Raw genomic sequence first — 23,592 nt, forward strand, 5'->3', positions numbered from 1 at the left:
GGAAGATTTAATTGAAAGCATCCAGAATAGGCAACCATGGGCAAGAGCAGTTGATGTGTACGCCTTCAAATCCAAATTTGAAAGGCCTAGGACTAGAACAGTCAAGGTTAGGTTCGAAAATAGAGGAATGGCCCAGAGAGCAATGAGGAGCGGCCTGATTATTGGCAATCAGTCGATTCCACCAAATAACGTCAAGGAAGAGATCAGCCCACCTCTGCCCCACTGTGTGAACTACCTGGCGTATACACATAAGGAAAAATTGTACCATCCCAAGACAGATGATCTGTGCCAAATACAGCGGGCTGGGCCACATGGCACGAGACTGCGCAAACCCACCAAAATGCGCAAATTGCAAAGGTGGTCATCCCACACTAGACAGGAAATGCCCAATCAGGATATAACTCCTGAAAGAGAAAACAGTGGAAGTGAAGCAAATAGAGGCCAACAAGGAGGTAATCTGCAAAAACGAACTACTAACCCAGTAACTCTAATTGTAAGAATAAAGGGGAAAGGCAGTCCTAGAAGGGCAAGGAGTCTGGAACACTTGCTTAGCTAGCCTGCCCCCCACCCCCCACAAAAAAAAAAAAAAAAAAAAATCACTAACCTCTGACCCTACAAATTCATACAACATTGGAAATATAAAGCTCATTACAAATCCCAAGACAATCACTACACTAAACAACAAAAGACAAATGGGACTGTCCCATTCCTACTCACTAAACCTTATAACCCTTCCAAACCTTACCTTCCTTCTGGGGCCCCCCAGGGGGTAACCCCACTCCATCCTATCCCCCCCCCCCTGCTTGCTGCTTGCTTGCATCTACAGTCTGCTCTGACCCACTGATCATGCTCGGATGATACCGATAGAAACGTTGGCCACTAGATCGACTTATATTTTATATATTTGTTTATTTACTGTGACAAATGAATAAATTTTTTAAGCAATATCCCTGAAATTGACTCCTCCTGATGAATCATATCGGCGCAATACTCGCCAGTTGTAGCAGCAGAGAGAAAGCAGTTATTAGAAAAGTAGAGAAGACCATTTACAAGTAGAATGCAGCTGATGCAACGATATCTTTCAATAAGACTTGTTTGAAAGAGGGTCTCCTTCCAAATAATAGTAATAATAATAATAATCTATTTTGTCATGGCACTGAAGAGTGAAGGCCTTCAGATGTTTTCATTCATATCTGTCCTTAATCTGTCACCGAATATATGGTATATGGGGGTAAACTGTAATATTTGCACAGGGGTATTCATTTACTTTAGTTGACCTGACCTGTAGTTTATTAACCTTAGTTTTGTGGTATCATAAATTTTTCATGTATGATTTAATGGTGTGTCAATACAAGGGATCTTTGTATGTTTTAAGATAAAGTTATTCTTGGTTATTCTTACTGTGTGTTCTTTATCTCCTCATATTCAGGTGTGTAATATAATGAACCTTTTTTTTATAGTACTTTTATTTCCTTTTCATTGTCTGAGACCCAAGTAATTATTTTCACTAGGTTGTTAATTACCACTTCTATTGTTTTTCATGTTGGAGGTTTAATCACATATGAAATTGCCTTTTAACACACCTTATCTTGCAAGTAAAGACCAAAGAGGCACGAAACTATAACTGACGGATTACTTACGAAAGTCATTAATTAGAGATTCATTTCATTACTTTCAAGCAGTTGGATAAATACACGATTAGATTGAATCAATTATATCAAGTCAGTCAATAAATATCCTAATAAATCCTTTCTTTCCTCCAGGGTACAGGAACCCCCCCTGCCAGACCACCCCCTCCAACGGCTTCAGGTCCCCCACCTCCATACGGAGACCCACTAGTAGGGCCGTGCCCAGGAAATCAACCTGGAATGCCCGGCCAATGCGATGCCCCGCCGCCGTACGCCCCTGCGCCTTATGAAGGGGGTTACCCAACCGCCGCGGGATACATGCCTCCAGGTCCTCCGCAGGGGTATGCCCAAGGTCCTCCTCCGCAGGGCTTTCACCTAAACTCGCCCCCGCAACTCTATCCTGACATATCTCAGTTGCCACAACCTGAGGCAGGTACTGTATCTCTTTCACCTCATGGGCACAGCATGAACGCCCTTCGTAGCTCGCTGCTGCAGCACCCTTCCGCACGCCCTCTAGGGAGTCTAGATCTTGGCCCAACGGCTCCTCCGGAGTTACCTCCCTCCTACGAGGAATCCATAGCACCTTCCCATCAGCTTGACTTGCATGGTGGAGTAACCACTATCTATAACTATTATCCTTCATCTAGACAACCTCTCAATTTTCCTGGGGCTTCCTTCGCCCTGGTAGATACAGCCAACCCCAGTAGTTATGGCAAGGCGGCCTCTTGCACTAACAATAGCAGTAAACCTGGTGCCTACAGTAGTGGAGGTCAGGAGATAAGGAATAGGAACTGTGAGTACTTTGGATGTAAATGCTTTGGGAAAATGCTCTCTCTCTCTCTCTCTCTCTCTCTCTCTCTCTCTCTCTCTCTCTCTCTCTCTCTCTCTACACACACAGACACACTGTTTAAAGGTTTTTTGTTTGTTTAAATCTTTACATGCATGTGTGTATGGTTCTTCTAATTACATGCATGTGTGTGTATGGTTCTTCTAATTCTGCAAAGATTACGTAACTTCTTTTAATAGACCATCACCGTAAATGATTCTTAGTCTCTCATGCCTTGACAAAGTCCTTATTTTCTAGTACTAACTGGGTTTCTGACTGCTTGCTTTAAAATCTCTCATTTCCGATGTTACCTGTGTCCCTTGCTTGCACAACCTTATTTTATGCATTTGTTTTTAGTGCTTTTATTTTGTGCTTTTGATTGAGAATAACTTGCTTGTTATTTTTTAAATATAAGATATACACACACACACATAAATATATATATATATTATATATAATATATATATATATATATATATATATATATATATATATAGGTTGTGTGTGTGTGTGTGTGTGTGTGTGTGTGTGTGTGTGTAGTGTGTGGTGTGTGGTGTGTGTGGTGTGTGTTTGTCCAGCTTATAGTATAATTCTTCCAACGGTTCTTTTTCGTTTTCTCCGTAAATTTAGATTCTAGTGAAACGTTACATGGAAATGCATATAAGACATCAAATAAGTTTTATAGGTTTATTTCTAAAGAAAGACTAGCAATTAAAACTTTCAGCTGCGTTAATAATAATATAATAATAATAATAATAATAATAATAATAATAATAATAATAATAATAATAATAATAATAAAATGCTTATGACGCCAAGAGAACATCTAGCCTGTTACCGAGTTTTACGTTGGTTTATGTGTTCAAATCGACGTCTTTGATACAAATTCAAATAATGATTAATATGCAGTTTTAACTATTATTTTATTGACATATATACTTTTGTTACTGCCAGTGAATAACAGTACAGAATACAGTCACTGGCTCTTTTATAATAATCTTCTAAAGCCGGGTTACAAAACGCGAACTTAGTCTAAAGGTTTACGTAATGTGATATCAGAATTATAGTTCTTCCGCGCATGATTGTCAGTCGACTAAAGATACATTTTTATTTATATATTTATTTTTTATTCATTTATTCATCTATTCAACCTCTCAGCCATCAATTCCAGTTGTAACCAGTTAGACTGTTGCATGCTTCAAGAACCCAACAGAGGTTAACAGTAAACATATATGTATTCAGCACAGGCACATTCCACCTGATCTGTGTATTTATGGCTTTTATCTCATAGGTTCAGTTTTTTTCGAATCTAGAAGATTGCTCTATTTTTACCCTTGGCTTCTTTTGTCTCTTAGTTACAGTTGTTATTCGCTACAGGTTATTCAAAGTATTCCTGACTTTCGTATTTTAGTTACAGAGTTTTCTTGCTACAGGTAGTTCAATTAAAGAGCTTTATATTTTGTACTTTTGTCTTATAGTTGCAACTTGTTCCTACAGTTAGTTCAAATACAGAGTTTTGTATCTTTACTTTTGCCTTCATGTGTCTTTTAGTTATAGGAAAAGGTGATGACCAACTACATATGAGAGGATATGTATTTATTTATCTCCTTAACATGCGAGATCAGGAATATAAGATCCGGCAGAAAGACAGACAAATCATAGGAGAAGGTGATGAATACATGAATACGACAGGCTATTTATTTATCTCCTTAACAAACATGGTTAGAAACTCAAATGAAACGTCAGATTTGACCGAGATGGCCAAAGGTGCAATCACGTGCGTTTTATTTTCTTTTATATATAAAAAAATTCGAGTTTGTTCGAATCTTCACTTAGCCCTGGACTTCGTGCCAAGATTAAGGCTTGACTAATTTGGCATTGTCACCTCCTTTCCCCCCCAAGTGATCTCTTCGAGTCTGATTTTCGTTCAAGAATGCAAAAGAATTTCAGGTATTTTGAATGGTGCCCATTCCGTGACCTTTCGCCCAAAGCAACCCAGAGAATTTCGTGCAAGAAATCTAATAAGGGGAAGCGGTTGTGCAGCTGCAGTGCAAATGATGTGTTGGAAGTCTCTCTACACCAGCTGTAGTTATGTTCTTCCGGTTAGCGGATGTTGACAGAACGCCGAGAAACCGCAGGGAACATAGACACTAACATACACACATATGTATATATATGTATATTCATATTATACACACACATATATACGTGTATATATATATATATATATATATATATATATATATATATATATAATATATATATATATATATATATATATATATATATATATATAGTATACACACACACAAATGTACAGATAGATAAGTCTGTATCTGTCTATCTGTGTATATCCATATCTACACACACACACACACACACACACACACACATATATATATATATGTATAATATATATATATATATATAAAAAAAATATATATATATATATATAAGTATTTGTGTATGTATATGTGTGTGTGTGCGCGTATGTATGTACGTGAGGTGACGGGCTACACTAGAGGAATTAGGTCAGTATGCAAAACTGAGTAAAACCCGATTTCCTCAAATTAAACGCAAGGAGGTTTAAGACATGTGGAGGCAATACCGATCGATAATCGAGTTTGTGCCAGTCACTCCAGTAATACCGCAGCAGGGAGGTTCCTTCTGATCTGCACTGAATGTGCACGATATAGTAGATGAGTGTATAGAAAAGTACACATATATATACACATTAAATATATTAATGTCTGTGTGTAGGTATGTATGTATGTATGCATGTATATCTGTGTATGCATATATGAGTTACGATGAAAAGGAGATGCATTTTGGGGGGATAAAATGTACCAAAAAGGGATTATTATAATTTAGGAAATTAGATACTTTAGAAAACTAAATACTTGTATATTATGCAGTTAGATTAGGGATTAGAAAACGCCCGAAAGAGTAGAAGGATAGACGGCGATTTAAAAAAAAAAAAAAAAAAAAAAAAAAAAAAAAAAAAAAAAACATTATGGTAGAAAATGCAAGATAAGAAGACGAAGAACAGTGAGTGTTTGTGTGTGTGAACATCAAATTGAGAACAAATGACGTATCTGTAGTGCTAGCTCTCCTTTATGGAAATGCAGTGTTGTTGTTGAATGCAAACGAAAAGGATGGAAGCTGCTGATATGAATCTTTCGCGCTCTGTGTATATGCGGCAAATAGGGCATAAAAAATGAGAAAATCAGATCTATGATGGAGTTTTATAAAGCCAGCATAAAATTAGCTGGGCTGAAGTGTTTTGAATGGGTTCGTTCATGTCGGGAGAATAGGAAACTATAGGTTGGGGATTGTATTCCTTGTGCCTGATATATGGAGACTACTTTCATGCACTGATGTTTTAGGGGATACTGTTTCATATGAATCGTAAAGAGTTATACAGGGTGTCCATAAAGTCCCAGTACCATTCTGGGCATTAAATACTTATAATGGTATTGGGAATTTATGGACACCTTGTAGAAACTGTATTAAGTAATGTAAATGAAATACCAAACGTGAATAGTAACCAAATATCACTCTATTTCGACACGTTATTTAATACTAATTTAATTATTTCCTTTTCTCATCGGTTTAATTATGAACTTAATAATGATTTTTTCTTTATCTATTCAGTGATCAATTTGAAAAGAATTTAATGATTTCTCTTTTATATCTTTAGGTATCACTAATTTATGCATTCATACTGATTTATATTTTGTTCCAGTGCCCATCGATCCTAGGGGACCCCAACCTAGCTTTGGTCCTAACGTGGCACCTCCAGTGGTACCCCCGTCCCCAACGGCATCCTCGCGGGTTCCTGTGCGTCCAGCGCCCTGCCCTCCAGTACACGTTCCCTCGGCGCCTTCGTCAGGGCTGGATCAGGTGAGATATAGAGAAGATCTTTTGTACATTTGTGGGTTTGCAGTAGAACGACTGAGAATCTTTTGAGGATTAGAGGATATAAATTTAATTAGAATTACTGACTATCTCATGAGGATTCGAGGATAAGCATCGAATTAGAATATGTATACACACATACATATTAATTAAAGGGCATCACTCCATCAACAACTTTAAAAGTCTAAGTATTTCCATGATTTCAGAAGTCTCAGTACTTCCCTGGTTCTAACTGACTTCAAGTAAATTGAAGGAAAACAGCACAATTACCACTATGTTTCTACCTAAGCAAATCATATTTATACTGGTGGAAAAGAAAACACTTATAAAAATTTTAAATACAATCATTTATTATCAAACTCAAAATTTATAAGTGAAATTCACAATATCAGGGAAAATTACTGTTACTTGAAAACAAAGCAGTTTAATTAATTTTGGAATTAATTAAGTAAAATTAAATAAAAAAATAATTTATCGCAAAATTCAAGAAAATTAATTCAATCGAAATTCAAAAGTGTTAGACAATAATAAAAATTTGGAAATTAATTCACAAGTGTTAAACAACAATAAAACTTGAAAAGAATTCTAAGTAAATGCAAATTAATTCACATGTGTTAAATTCAATTGAATTTGCAATGATTAATTATTGAAAATAATTAAGTTAATTAAATTGTGAATGCAAATGAAAACACAGAAAAATGTGGAGAATGCCAAAATTGTAAAAAGCACTAATCACACACAACATAAAATAAAAACACACACTTCAATAAGAAAAAATGGATAAATGCACAAAAAATCACTTCAAATGAAACACACACAAAACACAAAAATTTGCATTGTGTAAAATTTAAACTTGTTTCATGAAACCACCGTAACTGTTAGTTGCTACCAATAAATATTCAGTAACATTACCTTGGTACCAATTGTCTTTCTGCTGCAGCTAAATCCAAAAATTTCACCACACAGTTCACAATATTTCTCAAAAGAAAAGGCGCCGTTACACACTTGTTCAGTGTTTATTCAGATTCCACAAAAAGCACTAAATAATACTAAAAAAACTCCAAGAAATGCGAAATCTAAAATTCACGAGTGACCACTCAGTAAGTATTAAATCTTTACATTACGTTAATATGAGCTCAAAAGTTGCATGAGAGAGAGAGAGAGATCTAAATGCTGTGAGGAGCTAAGTCCGAATGAATCTTCCTTTCTTACAGAAGATGAAAACAGTGGATTTCGCACAAAACGTTTTGGGTATGCGAAAGATGATGCAATCTTTCTAGAAGCTTCTGATATGACATAACTTTACAGAAAAATTGTGAAATCTGCACGTGGTTTAGGCAAAGACATACACGTATGAAACCAGTCACATACATTGTATGCTCAACAAAGACGACTAATCTGAAACAGGAGTCCCTTATCAAACGTGTTGACAGATTTCCAAAACAACACAGAGATCTCGAGTTCCTCAAATCTGAGGTGTTGACATATTACTGAAACAATTCTATCTTGGAACAGACAAAGTTAATCTCTCTCTCTTTTTACATTCTATCACATCTACTTTATATACTCTTTTAAATTATATTATGCGAAATCTGAAAATACGTTTCAGACATCCTATAACTCTAAGCTAAATAAGGAATCTGAAAATGTTGCAAAATTCTTCTCTCACATTTCATACAGTCAAGGAGAAGATATATGCGTTATAAAAGTACTAGCATATAATAATATATATATATTATTATTTTTTTTTATCTTCTCCTTCATTGCTTGATTATTTGTATATTTATTTACCTGCAGGATTGCTTGGTGATTTATTTTTTTCTAATAAATTGTCGTCGAACTTGACCTTTTAATGCTCATTCATTATTCGTCTTACGAATTTCACCCCGTTGCAGCCTCCGTGGTGGGCTGCCCTTCGGGATGGGGAAGCCCCTCCGAGCTGCGTGATATCCTGGAAGGGAGGAGATGGTCTCAAGCTCTACTTCATTCAGGAGGAAGGGCACGTGGTCTCCCCCAAAAAACCCTTAGGACTGACCGTCTACAAGAAAATCAGTAAGATCCTGGTCTCTAATAAGAGTCCTTACATAATCCTAGGTCTCTGGTGGTTGGGCCGAGTCCAGAGGTTCACAGGAGGCTTCATGTTTCCTTGGACACTTATCACTTACAGGAGCTGCCTTTGGGCAAATTCCCTTGCTGGTATAAGACCAGCTTAATCTGAGCCACACACCTCGGAATAAGGTACCGCGGATTTTTTACCTTATTCGACGTATTGTAACTCGGTTATGTTTTAATATTTATTCCGCAGTCAAAACCTAATTCTATGGCTCACACTCAAATACATCTAGTTAGTTAATTAGTAATTTTCAGTCTGCTACAAAATTATAAATTTGCAGAATTAAGTGACTAATTTCTTTTTTGTGAGTGTAGGTAGACGATAAAAAAAAGTTTCTCATCTGCTGGTTCTTATTTATAAATGCTGAAACTGAAAGGAATTGCTACAGGATGCAGTTTTTGAATGTGCAGATTTTTCCTCATGTGTCTAGATTTTTTACTTGCCTGTACAGAATTTTACTTAGATGTGTAGACTTTTTACTTGATTTTTCTCAGATTTGTGCTCAATTTTTTCTATCACGATGAATTTTTTTTACTTGTTTTTGAAGTTTAGCTAAAGAAACAGATCTTATCCTTATTTATGCAAATTAAAAAAGAAACTCTTAGATTTTCAAGCATTTGTTCTAAGAAACAAACAAAGGCTTTTGTTGAATCTTTACTTGCCATAAAAGGTCAGTACTAGTTTATTTATCTCAGTGGATATATTTTACGTCAATTTTCACAGGAATTGTAACTGCAAGGAGTATGTCTAGGAATGTGGTAAGTTTGGTAAATATGCCTAGAACAAGAACATACAGTCCAGTGCCTCAAAGCAAATCAGGAGAATGATCGGAATTTACAGTAGGTGTTCAGTTGCTCTCTGATAAAATCTGAATTCTCTTTGTGAAGATTCCTCTCAGCATGATGGTGTTGTTTTCACGAGCTGTCTTTTTCCTGATCTTGTAATCGAAATAGTAACCTGGTCAACTCTTATAGGGCTTCCATCTTTCATTGATGATATTCATCACTTATAAACTTTAAATGTCATTACTAGTGTATAGATAATTCTACTTACATAAATGCTTGCTTACTTCATTGCCTATTGGATCGTATTGTAGCCTATTATCTCTTGTACCTGACTTCAATGTTCCTTTCAATTTTCACTTATGTTTTGTTCCTGCAGGAGTGTAAGCCGGATGATAAAGTCTGCTCTTTAATACGGGTTTAGATCAGGTATGGGCAAAGGGGCACGTAGAAACTCCTGGCTCAGGCGCAGAAAGAATAGCTAGTTGTAATGTATTCCCTCTGTTTAAAAATGCATTGTTTCCTTATCAGTGGTGGTGATCTGTGGACTTCATCTCAATAATATCTTCCCTGACAGAGTAGTAAATGCTCCTGTAAACTCTTAATATATTTTTGAATGTTGTACCTTACAACTTTAGGTTTTACATCCTTATATCTTTAACTTTTGCAGCTTTATCTTTTAATTACTTACAGTTAGCGCAAAACAAGTTCACTTTTCTGTACAGAAGAAGTAAGACTAAAGGCACCCTCCCGATATACAAGAAGGGCAAACCAGATGTTTTGTTCTGAACCGAATTAACAAAAGGCTCATCAGGTCCACCACTTCTCTGCACTGAAGACAAAACAATAAACTAGACAGATTTGTCTCACGCAACCTACAAATTCACTTAACTGGCAACCATCTGATCCCAGGTCCACTTCTCTGTATTGAAGAACAGAACTAAACACCAAACGAATTTCTTTCTCTCATGCAACCTGCAAATTCACTTAACTGGCAATCCTTTGGTCCCAAGGATGCAACCCTTTTCCACAAGAAGAAAAGGGAAAAATTTCCTACCAAACTAAAGGTTATCACGTAGTCCATTTTTGAAGAAAGATAACGAGATTGTCATTCCATCGTTCCAGAGGGCAGAGGCGACGTCGTGGAAGAATCTCTCTTGGGTATGATTGAAGTCGTCGGCTGCTGGCGACTGAGGCTGCACGGGAAAGACTCCTTTTGCCTCCATACTTTTAACGATACCTATATTTTCTTAGATGATTCCACGTGCCCAAGTAAGTCTGGTTAGTACCGAAAAGCTTGTTTTGTTTTGTCTTTTGCCGCTTTGGGTATGAGAGGTTTGGAGCCCCACTTTGATAGATAAAGATTTAAGGTAATTATGTTGCAGGGGGTCCCCATGAAAATGTCAGTGAATTCTTGATCACTTCAGGTGACTTAATGCATTTTGTACTGTCATTTATAAATGCATCTTTTTTTTTAAAATCTTATACTACTTACTGTTATGTCATATAATTACTCATTTCTGTCTATAGTTCTGCCTGTCTGCCTTTTTACCGGAATATTGAGTGTCATAGGACGTTTAAACATTACTCTCCAACTTCGTAAATGACTAACCTTTTGCTGGAGTACTTTCTGATGCAAATGCATATCTTGGTCTCAATATAAGCATTAGATGTTCTTGTCCTAATTGCTTACCAGCAGATCTCCTCAGATTTTCCCTTTCAACCCACTACCCTAGTTGGATAAACAATCCATTACAGATCAGGAAATTGGGAAGTAAAGAAGAACTTATGAGAAATAAAAAGAATTTCCAGTGGAACTTTGGAAGACTGGCCAAAAAGAATCTCTTCCTTAGTCATAACTCTAGGACACCAGCGTGTTGGGTATATTTGCTTGTTCGTAGTAGAGAAACATAAAAATGTTTAGTGGACTGTGCTTAGCTGAGGGTACATCCACATTACACTAAAACATGTCACAAGCAAGTCGGCACCTTATCGCATACTTATAACATACGGGTTGAAGAACGAATCTTTTTGGCCAGTGCAAGTCATTTACTTTTATTCAACCTGTTTGTGGTGTGTATGCGATATGTTACCGATGTGTTTCCTTGACATTTTTTCCTGTAAATGACGAACGAATCTTTGGCTAGTGCTAGGTAAGCGTATGAAGCACTGGTAAAGACCACCAACAAGTCATAAACTTGTATTCAACCTGTTTGTAATGTGTATACGATATGTTACCGACTTGTAAATATGACACATTATTTTATGTAGTGTGAACTCACCTTACGACGTTCCAAAAATCATTAGTCTCTCTAGGGAGTAAGGTGATCAGTCGTAAGTGTCTTTTAGTTCAATGCAAGCAGATACTGGCAGACAAGACAAATCCTGCATTCTTGATGACTTGGTAATTTATTTAGCAGCATGACTTCGATTTTATTTTCAAATATTCCGTCACTTCATACACTCATTTTGTATAACTTTTTTTTTAAGACCGCAAAACGTACCTCACTTTTTACTTAACGCTTGACAAATCTCAAAACACCACTTCAAAAGTCTTTCGCCCTTAGACACCTCAGACATAAACATTGTTATTTTCTAGCCTTATAATCTTATGATCTATATTGTTATTTTTCTGGTTTATTACTTTCCACAATATTTTTTGTGATGCTCTTTTCATCCAAGAATAAGTCTGTATTGTTCTATGCACATGTCTTCTGTTTTTCAAATGTTTATCTAATGTCTTCAAAATTGTATATGCAAGGGGGATTATCTTTGTCTCAAAATATGTTTACGGATACTTTCATATTACAGTTTCTGTAATATCTTTGAACCCAAGAATAGCAGACACTAAGACTACTCAAATATTCAAGATATTGTATCCACTACAACAATTGTTTTAACGTATGCTAATGATCTATTTCTTGTCGTATGGATATTCCTTACTATATTGCACCTATTATAAAAAAGAAATATTGCTGCGATTTTCCTGATAATTAACTCAACTCCTGACGACATAAGTCTTACACTATGGCGTTCATTCTGCAAAGTCTGTATATGTATTTAGAGTTGTGTAACACCTTGTAGTGAGCACCAGTTGCGTCCGCTGAGTAAACACATTTTGTCTTTGTGACTAAAAAACTGTTTTTATTGTTGTTGTTTGATATTTGTTTGTATATTTAACCATCCGTATGCTGTATTTGTCTTCTGAATTATATACGACCACAAATGTGATTCAGTTGCGCTCAAGTCAGAAGTTAATGAGTTTTAATTGACTGATATTGGAATAATGACTTATGATCTGGGAACGTATGAGCAATCATCTAATAACGCCATCTCTGTGTTCTTTTTCCCCTTCTTCTTCTCCTTCTTCTTCTTCCCCTTCTTCTTCTTTTTCTTCTTCACGCGATGCAGGACGGATAGTCATCTTGGAGCTGCCCCAAGACGTCTCGAAGACCATGCGTTCAGATCTGCTAGCTCTTCTTCAGGAGATGACCGACCTTCGAGAGGAGCAGGAAGGTGTTGTTGACAAGATCACGACAAATGTTGGAGCAGGTGAGGAGAAAAGGTCATCTGTTATGACTCGCCCTTGAAGGGCATCTGTTTGTATACATACATATATATAGATATATATATATATATATATAGATATATATATATATTATATATATATATATATATATATAGATATATATATTTTATATATATATATATATATCTATATATATATATATATAAATATATATATCTATATATATATATATATATATATATATATATATATATATATATATAAATAAAGGTATAAGCCACGAAGGAAAAAATAACGGAGTTTCTGCAAGATCTTTCGACTCAACATCCTTTGTTCAGTAGTTTATCTGCTGAGTAAAGGACGTTGAGTCGAAAGATCTTGCAGAAACTTCGTTGTTTATTTTTCCTTCGTGGCTTATACCTTTATTTATGGATTTATCACGTTCCAAACTTTCGTGATTCAGTTATACATATATATGTATATATAAGTGTTTGTATTTTATACTTGTATATACATATTTATAAAAGGATATAGTTGATATATATTTGCATGTATGTGTGTGTGCATATGTTCCAGCATAACTGAAACACATTGACCAATTCCAACCAAACTTGGCATACATATGACTTATCATCTGAAAAAGAATACTGTGGGGATAAGACACCACTGGCACCAAAGGGGTTGTATGTGTGGAAAGGTGGGGGGTGAAATGTAAAAATAACCGAAAACGACAGATATTAGTAGTGTCTAATCCTTAGTTTTCGAGTTCGCTGAGATGAGCAGTGACACTCCATATGGGAGCACGACAGTTCGCCGCCGCCAGTTCGCCGCGCGACAGTTCGCCGCGGGACAGTTTTCGCCGCGGACAGTTCGCGCGTGCCAGTTCGCCGCAGACCAAGTTCGCCGCGGCGACAGTTCGCCGCCAAACCTTTTCACCGCGAACCATTTTCGCCGCCACTATAAAAGATGGCAAACATGCACAGGGTATATTTAGATGAGGAATAGGATAATAGGAAAGTATAGCCTAGAGATTGATAATTTATAACGTTACTATTATTATCATTATTGGTATTATTATCATTTTCTCAATGAAAATGCCAAATTTGCCTCAAAGAAGAAGCTTACGAAGCTTATACAGTTTTTTTACTCGTCCGCATCTCAGAGATCAAAGGAGGCAAACTACCACTTTGCCAAATGAGTAAAGTACCTAATTATATTCCTCGCAGTTTCTCGACTGTATCTCAGAGATCATACGAGGCAAACTACCACAAGGTATTATTATCATTTTCTCAATGAAAAAGCCAAATTTGCCTCAAAGAAGAAGCTTACGAAGCTTATACAGTTTTTTTACTCGACCGCATCTCAGAGATCAAAGGAGGCAAACTCACCCACTTTGCCAAAATGAGTAGAAGTACCTAATTATATTCCTCGCAGTTTCTCGACCGTAAGCTGCAGAGATCAAAAACGAGGGCAAAACGACCCACAAGGGATAAGACAGGTATTATAAAAACAAATTTTATAAATGGTAGTGAGGGAAAGTGACAAGTGGGTGACCGGAAAAAGGAAGAGAAAAGGAGGACACAGGGGGGGGGGCAACCGAAGGTCCGTGGCTCATGCCAGACATATCTCTCCTCTATAGCTTCCACTTAAGTCTTCATTAGCTCGTCCTGTGCTCTATTCTTCCAACGTTTCCAAAGACGATAATGCGAATGCACGCCCACCTGTTTTGTCCGTTCTGAAAGGAAAGGACAAATTCGTTTGACAACGCACGACATACGTTTTCGATAAGGTTTCAAAAGATGGCGAAACGCAGTTCTGGCGTTGTGATCAACGTTCTTCCTGCAAGGCGCGTATTCATGTCCACCAAGGAAGAATAACCAAGCGTATTGGTGCCCATACACACCTCGGAGACGCAGCCAAAGTTGAAGTGATGACAGCCCTGACGGACTTGAGAAATCGTGCCGTTCAAACGCAAGACCAAAACCGCACAAGTGATAGCCGCAGCCACCGAAAATTTATCGCAAGCTGGACAAGGTGCTCTGCCGAACATGCCCAACTTGAAACGGATGGTACAGAGGAAGAGAGTTGCTACCCTGGCCGCCCCTCCGAAACCCGCTTTCGTTAGCCGACCTCGCCATACCTCTGGAGTACACGCACTATGAAAAGCATCCTGGTGTTTTTGAGGATTTTTTGTTATTCGATAGTGGTGCTGCCGCTGGTGATGAACGAATGTTGATATTTTCCACAGAACGGAATTTACGTGTTCTTCGTCAGTGTCGTCAGTGGCAAATGGATGGAACTTTTGCATAACGCCACCCTCTTTTCAGCCAACTCTATTCTATCCATGGATCGTACTTAGGCCGCACACACCCTCTAGTGTACGCCCTACTACCGAACAAACGGCAAGGAACTTACGAGACTTTGTTCCGGGAGCTGAATCATCTTACCAATGGTGAAGCTGCCCCTCAGTCGATCATCACAGATTTCGAGATGGCTGCCATTCGCGCCTCCAACGTCGTTTTCCCGCACGCTGAAAACAGGGGTTGCTTTGTTTTTTCACCTCGCCCAGAGTGATTCATCGCGAATACAGCGCGAAGGCTTCAAACAGCGGTACGAGAACGACGCTGATTTTGCGCTGCAGTGCCGCACCATCCCAGCTCTAGCCTTTGTCCCGTCTGATGACGTATCTGATGTTTTCGAGGAGCTCAGCCAACACCTTCCAGATGTTTTCCAGCCAGTGTTGGACTATTTGAGGACACTTATATAGGACGTCCGAATCGCCGTGGATTAAGACGTGCTCCTACATTTCCAATTGAATTGTGGAATGTACATGACCGTGTCATAAATGGTGAAGACCGCACCAACAATGTTGTCGAGGCATGGCATCGTTCTGTCCAAGTCACACTGGGTGAAATTCGGCCTTCGATATGGAAATTCATTATTAAAGGACTTACTCGATCGCAAAAACTTAGAGACACTGAAATTGAAGGACTCTTGGCTGGAAATCCTCCCCCCCGACGTCGCCACCCCCGATATGAACTTTTAAATGAGAGAATCGAAACTATCGTGAATGATTATCGTAATAGAGATAACATGGACTATCTACGAGGACTAGCACACAACTTTTGAAGAGACAGCACGATCGTGGAGTATCAGTTTTTGTATCTGTGCAGAATCAGTAATCAGTTTTTGTACACGTTTCTTCAATATAGGTATCATTTGTTATTACATATAATCTAATGTATCTACGGTATGAATCATGTTTTAGATATTATACAGTGTTCAAATGAAGTTTCATGATTAAATGTTTCAAAACAATCTTTCTTTATTTTTGCCTATTTTTGCCTTTGATCTCTGATATACGGTCGAGTGAAAAAACTGCGAGGATTACTTTACTCATTTGGCAAACTGTCTGACCACACTAACCCAACTTGAGGTAGTTTGCCTCCTTTAATCTCTGAATAGATGCGGTCGAGTAAAAAACTGCATAAGCTTTGTATTAGCTTCTTCATTTTGAGGCAAATTGGGTTTTTTCATTGACAAAATGATAATAATACTAACGTGCTAAATTATCAATCTCTAGGCTATACTTTCCTATTATCCTATTCCTAATTTAATATACCCTGTGCATGTTTGCCAGCTTTACATTGGCGGCGAAATGGTCAACGGCGAAAAGGTTGGCGGCGAAACTGTCGCCGCGGCGAACTGGCTCTGCGGCGACTGGCACGCGGCGAACTGTCCGCGGCGAACTGGCGGCGGCGAACTGTCGTAGACCCACTCCATATACCCTTCAAGTCCAACTTCAGCTCCAATAGGAGGGGTGGGAAGATGGTGATATGTAAAAATAACCGAAAACTACTAATATTAGTTTCTAATCTATAGTTTTCGAGGTCACTGACATGAATAGTGATGCTCCCATTGCCCTTTAGTCCAATTTAAGCCCTGATAGGAGGGTTGGAGGGAATAGGTAAAAAACTAAAATGTAAAAAATGACAGACATTAGTGTTTAATACATAGTTTTTGAGATTACCGGGATTGGAGAAGCAAATCCACAGTTATGTAAATGTACATATATTTAAATTTAAAAACGGCAAGGATAGCTTTCGGGAATTATGTACATTTACATAACTGTGGATTTGCTTCTCCATTTGAAGACTCATGCTACGATGAGGATTTTTTAATTACTGAGATTAATAGAGACACTGCCAGTGCCCATCAAGTCCAAGTTCAGCCCTGATATGAATAGGGGTTGAGAGTTGGTGAAATATGAAATAATAGAAATGTTGGGTGATGCAACTGAAGCAACTATCTTGAATGGAAAGGGAGAAAGTGAGAGAGTGAGAGGGAGAGGGAGACTAGAGCGGGTATTGGGAAGGAAGAGAGAGTTTATCGGGTGTCATTCAGAGTTTTCCAGGGCAGCACCGGGTTGGTCAGCTTGTATATAGATGAATTAGGTTAGGCTAAAGTTAACTCTCTGTGTGTAAAGTAGTATCAATTACTTGAGTGAATTTACTGTATTTCCACAATATCTATGTGCACACTATACAAAGTCGTGTACAGTGTATTTCTGGTGTATAGGTTAAAATGTCTATTTATACATAACAAAGTTCACTTTGACGAATATTCATGTCCACACTGACACCATTGATACACACGTATGCATACGTCTGGTGTATTGTGTTTCTGATGTATTGGTTGAAATATCTGTTTACTTATTACAGTGTGTTGTGAGCTTACATGGATGCAAATGCATGTATCGCATTTTTTAGACGTTCATGTCGTGTGCACGGAAGAGAGAGAGCAAGAGAGACTGAAAATGCTACATTGCTCCTCCTTTTTTTCTATATTCATTTAGAAGGAAATTGTAGAATGTAGATGCTATGAAAACTCTTAACATTTTACCCAATATACCTCGAAAATCAAAGAAAAAAAAGTATAGTTTCCTCGCCATCAACGAAAACTACTAAGAGAATCATTGAAGGACCCCGTTTATTTCAGTCTATGAGGACATCACCAAGAAGATCAACCTAGCAGTGAAAGACGTGGTTCCTGGGGCGCACAAGAGCACTAAATGGATCAGAAAAGGCACGGGGTCCTTAGGTAAGGACGGAATTCTCGAGCATTCACTACTTGTCTTGACCCTTATGACTTTATCCAGTGTACTGAAAATACTTGGTTGGAACGCCATATCAATTCCATCCATAGTAAATAAAATCCCTTCAATCCTAGAAATAAAAACGTCGGATTGTATCTTCATTATTATCTATGTTTGTTACACAGGATTAATTCTGTCTCAATATTGTCAATACGAAGGAAAGTACAGCCTGTTTTACGTGGTCTGAGGGCAGATATCTGCAACAGATATCAGTGTAACAACTGATGGGCTCTAAGCAGCGTGAGTAGCCAGTTAAGATTAGTTTAAGTGATATCGACAGCCGATATTTAACGTCAGCTTCCAGAAAACAATATATTTCATGTTTCCACTGTTGCCTTTATTTTACAGTTCGTATGGGGGGCAATCTAGTCTCCAAAGGACTGCACATGATTGCAGATCACGCTCCAGCATCACAGCCAGAGAAGGAGGTACGAACTAAAGTGTCTTCAAGTTGAATGGTGTAGAATTAGATCTACATTCCATACACAAAATTAACTGTTGTTGAAAATAATGATTGCCAATTTTCTTTACTGATGTCTCTTACTTTCTGTTTCATACTTAGACGGACTATGTGAGTATTTTTCAACAATTCATGTTTTAATGATCGAATAACTCGGCCTGTAATAAAAGTAGAGCTTTGTCTTGTCAGTGAATTCCTGCTTCAGAATCGAGGAAGATGATTCGTACTCTCTTTGCTTTAGATTAAAATGAGGGGGTTTAAATGCCAACTGGTTCTCGATTTATGTAGGTTGGTTGGCATGCGAGTAAGTAGTAGTTGTAATGTTCCGAAGGGATTAAATTGCATGAATATGTAGAAATTAGCGTCATGAAGGAAGAAGTTAAGGTAAGGCATGGCACTTGGATCCCGAACAAGGTGAAATAGTATTTAGTTTCAATGCATGCTGCTGGCTTAAAATGTAAGTAATGGTAGGTATAGGATGTTCTTCAAGTAGTGCCTGTACTTTCCCATGCGTGTTATTCAGTGTCTCTTGAGGGGTTTGGAAAGAATGTGAAAGGAATCATCCCCGTACCAAGTTTTCTTTGGGATTGAGCACATTGAACTTATCCATATCCCAAAAGTTTTTTCCCACTGTTATTCGCGTCTTAGAAGTGTTCTCTAGTCATGAGCAAAGAAAGTTTCCAACCTAGACATCCCCTAAGCAAAGATTTAAAGCGAACAATATAAATAAATGAGGTTTGTAACACTGAGGTTGACAAACTCTTAATAGAAAGATGATAATCTATGAAGAACATAATTGCTTTGGTATGGCCACCAGTCACTTCAATACATTAATCTCCATTTCGTCCTTTAACTTTCTTCAGCAATATTTTTATGAATGAGTTATATTTTCATTTAGTGTTCGCAATCTAGTTATTAATGTGTATTGATATCTGGTAGCATTTACAAGGCTATTCATGATATCAGTACTAATTTTTTTTCATTCTTTTTAACAATTTCTTATTTTGATGTTTGTCAAGATGAGAAATATTACTTTCTTGTTCGGTAAAATCGTTTTCACGTATAAGCTAGATTGTAAGAAATGTGACTTAGATAGTTTATTTTGGTGACATAATCCATGACTTTATGTCTAGTAGTATAACATCTCTGTGGTTTGAAGTACAGTTTAGATTATGTTTATATGACGTCATAAGTTTATTTACTTGACTTGAAATATGACTTGATATCATGTCATACATTACAGGTATATATTATCTCATTTTTAATGATATCATGACAGACATACAAAAGCAGATATTTTTCCCATTTTGAAGTATGAATTAATGTCATGCGTTTTGAAGATTTGAATTTATTTTCCTAACTTGTCATTTGACATAGTAGTCTAATGTTATGTCATACAACATAGAATGCATTTTCATGATTTGGAGTAATGGATTAAATTCCATGGGATACGACATGACGTAATTTCAAGGGATACGACATCGTGGATTCATTTACCGGGCCTTTGAACATAGCCTGATATACTGTAACACTTCACAGGCTTAATGTCTGCATACGCCATAAATTTATTTTCCTGACTAAATAGGGTTTAATGTCATGTATTAAGAAGTCATAGATTCATTGTTCTGAAACGCAGTGAAGGATAACAGATTTACTTTTCCTTACTTGGTATTTAGCCTTATGCCATGTTATACGTTCTAGATTTATTTATACGTTCTAGATTTATTTCCCTGTCTTCAAGTTTGCCCTAATGTTAATTAAAGAATTAGCCTGTCTTTAATTATGGGCTATGTGATGTCATTTGACTACAACTTCGCCTTATTCTGCTGAAGCCTCTAACTAAGCAAATTCAGAAGAGTCAGGGTCCCTTAAGAATGTATGTTTGTTAATGTACTCAAAATACGCATCCCATTACTTGACACTAGAAATTTCCCTGTGATTGCAGGAGGAGTCGCCCATCCACTCAGCTCTTCTGGAAGGCCTCAGGAAATTCCAAAGGGACCTGGAGAACAAAATGATCACGTACGTGGACTGAAGGTGAAAAATTTGGACTTCCTTTCTTTTCGTGTTATGGAGGAACTTGTCGAGTATAACTTTCCACGCGAAGCATAGAAGTTCAAGGAAGGAGGTCAAGATTTGGGGGAAGAATGACCCGAGTGGCCCTTTTCTCACGGAATATGCGTTGCCTTACATGTAGTCGATAAGCTTGAAACGGCCAAATGTAATAATACGTCGCGGTGTTTCACCAGCAGTGCGTTTTCAAACTTAGGTGTGAACTCAAAGGAATGCAAGTGTAGTATTACGCATATATACATGCAAACACAATGTGCTTTTTTCACCAGAAAGTAGGTTGCTTTTGATTCTCCTTAGAATTGAGAAGAATACCAAAAATAAATATATAAATTAATTAATAAATTGCTGATAATGAAATTCCGCACCACTCGTTTGTAACTATGGGGGAATATGTGATGTTGTTCATCAATGGTTTTACTCATGGTACACATTCTTGGACTTCAGTTAGGAGATTACCTCTTCTGGAACCTTCTGACTGTCCATGGAACGTGTTTATCGTAATGTTACATAAAAGAAAATAAGTTAAAATTGATGCAATGCTGTTATTCCAGTACCATTAAATTTTGTAGTGCTTATCTGATGTTTAGGGTTCAACTGAAATCCTAAAACTGTACCGAGAAAAAAAAATTGAAAGACTTAACATTGCCAAAATTTATTCTATGGTCGTGGTTGAACCGATTACAAGAGAAAGTTAAGTTATAGCAAGAGTTTATAAGATAATATTGTACACTGAAATTATGAAGCAAAAACCTATTGCTTTCTGAAACGTAGTAATTCTCAGCTATCATTGGTACTGTACATGGAAATATCAGGCATTGTTGAACATTGTTATTGAAATGTTAACCTTTGTCCACGAATCGTGTTTTGTTGTGCCATTTGATGTTCAAAATCAAAGTCCTGACACAACAAGACACTGCAAACGATTTTGCTGTAAAATATTGAATTTATCATTCTAAAGAATAATGTGATTTTGTTTGTCATGATACTACAGGAGGATGATATTAAATAGTAATCACATTTCATTTTTGTTCAGAGAATTGAACTTTACATATAAAGAAATTGGAAAAATTAGAAACGACTAACCAAGTCCATTTACTCTGTTGCATTGTTAGTCAGAGGCTAAATTTTTCTTATCTATGAGGTACCTTGAGCTCATTTTGCTGAAAGAAAGGTCTGCAACTGCAAGAGCAGGTATCTGCACCAATGGAGACTTATATCATTCAGTGTACTGGACTTTTTATCAAGTTCAGTATAGAAATTTACAATATATGAGTTAATATCTGCTGTGGAAAAATGCAGTTAACAGTAAATGGATTAATTCCTGCTATTAGAATGAAGTCGACAGTTTTTTTTAAGTTTTCCCTGCTTTTCCTTCACTCAATAAATTGTTCAGTATCTCTCAGATCACATTCTACGATAAAACTTTTGTCTGAACGGTCATAATAAATACCTTGCAATCTCTCTAACCCACTGGATTTAAAGATGTATTTTCTGTAGGCATAATGATCACTTATTTTTGTAGTTAAACAGATTGCAGTAGTAGAGAAATTGTATTCTTCTACTCACTTTCAATTGGATAAGACACATTTAGAACTAATCTTGTCATAACTACAGTTTTCACCCAGATGAGAGTTTGAATACCTAGCTCATCAGTCTGGTCAAGATACTTCATAAAAATCACGATATTGTAAATAATCATTATGTATTTAACTTTATAGTTGTCGACTCAAATGCACGACAGCCTTAGTTGCAATGATATAAACGATAACCAGAATGCTTTGCTGTTTAAAGTGCCTTTTACATTGGCTTGTGTAGATCCTATTGTATATTGATCTTGTCGTCATATCAGCTACAGAGTTTTACTGAATATTTGTGTTCTTATGGAAAGTGGCAGTTGGTTTTTGAAAGGTTAATAATCTATTCTGGTGTTCATGGCAGCTTTTTAATACTGTTGTTGGCTCCACTGTAAGGTGTGTTTACCTTGTTAATTTTCAGGTGTTCATTTTATTTCTGGAAATTATAAATACAGTTTTCCACAGTAAAAGAAGCTTTGACTGAACTTCAGAAATACAACTTTCAAAATGTTAAAGTTCTGTTGCAGAGTTTAAGAATATAGAGTGAGTGATTTGGTGATAATGTAAATGTTTCTGTAGACCTTCGTTTTATAAGTTATAATCTGTTTTTATTAACCTGAAAAGCTAGAAATAATTACTATAGAACAACTGCCTCGTATTCTCGCATACTATTCCTCCCATTGGAACCAAACTTTCCTGAAACTAGTTTAGAAAACTGCTACTAACTCATATTAAACTTAAGGCGAAGACAACGTCTAAATCTCATTTGCTTCCTATGATTCTCATTGTAAATGTATTTTTGCAAAGTGTGGCTTAGTTTATTGAATAAATCTCATCTCATTTTTGGAATCTTTGAATGTCACTAGCCTTACAACCTCGGGTGATAGTCTCTTCTATACTCTAGATTTTGTTTCCTTTCTCTGTGTTCTTGAATCTAGAAACTAAAAAGTGCAAGCAAAGATGCAGTGCATTACTAACTTAAAACAAATACACCTTGACATTTGTATTTTTCTTCTTTCCGTAGTCCCTATTATCTTTTGTAACTTCTTTCAAACGGACACTGTGCTCTTTGGAGCTTGAATTTCAAGTCCGTATGCTCGTTAAGTATGAGTAGGGTTTAAATTTTAATAATAATAATAATAATTAAACACTGGAAGTCTGAAAGTACCCCAGTGCTTGATTTTATAGCTTAAATTTCACGTTTCATTAATTAATCGAAGGCAATTCAGACGTCCTGGAACAACACTTTCAAAGCAGTAGTACTCAATTCAGTATGTTTAACGTTACACGGGACATATTTTGTGAAGTATGTAAAGAACGAATGCAAGCAAATTACTTTCCATCATTGCCAGATTTCTGAAAACACTGACACTCACAATCACTGTGATAACGACTTCACAACTTTACGGAGTTAAAACAATTCTTTGTAACACTCGAACAACAAGAAAGTAATTTCCAAGGTCTATACTCGATTAGTCTTTTCCCTCACTTACCGAAACGGAGTCGTTGTTTGCGGGTTGTGTGATCTTTGTAC

The 23,592-nt window shown here is 36.9% G+C and overlaps 1 protein-coding gene across 4 annotated transcripts in view; it reads left to right on the forward strand.

The window, feature by feature from the left end:
• LOC135217155 (uncharacterized) overlaps positions 1–22,907 on the forward strand; it is a 32,860-nt gene extending 9,953 nt beyond the window's left edge. The window contains exons 2-9 of one of the 4 annotated variants that reach the window (XM_064252873.1): positions 1,764–2,061; positions 6,200–6,357; positions 8,268–8,424; positions 10,393–10,548; positions 12,679–12,819; positions 17,795–17,896; positions 18,300–18,379; positions 20,357–22,907. In XM_064252873.1, the coding sequence (XP_064108943.1) occupies positions 1,764–2,061; positions 6,200–6,357; positions 8,268–8,424; positions 10,393–10,548; positions 12,679–12,819; positions 17,795–17,896; positions 18,300–18,379; positions 20,357–20,446 (1,182 nt within the window). In that variant the 3' untranslated portion in view covers positions 20,447–22,907. The other 3 variants (XM_064252871.1, XM_064252872.1, XM_064252874.1) reach the window with 3 other exon arrangements.
• The last annotated feature ends 685 nt before the right edge of the window (positions 22,908–23,592 follow it).

Source organism: Macrobrachium nipponense, chromosome 7, assembly GCF_015104395.2.
Source record: "Macrobrachium nipponense isolate FS-2020 chromosome 7, ASM1510439v2, whole genome shotgun sequence".
Taxonomy (NCBI): domain Eukaryota; kingdom Metazoa; phylum Arthropoda; class Malacostraca; order Decapoda; family Palaemonidae; genus Macrobrachium; species Macrobrachium nipponense.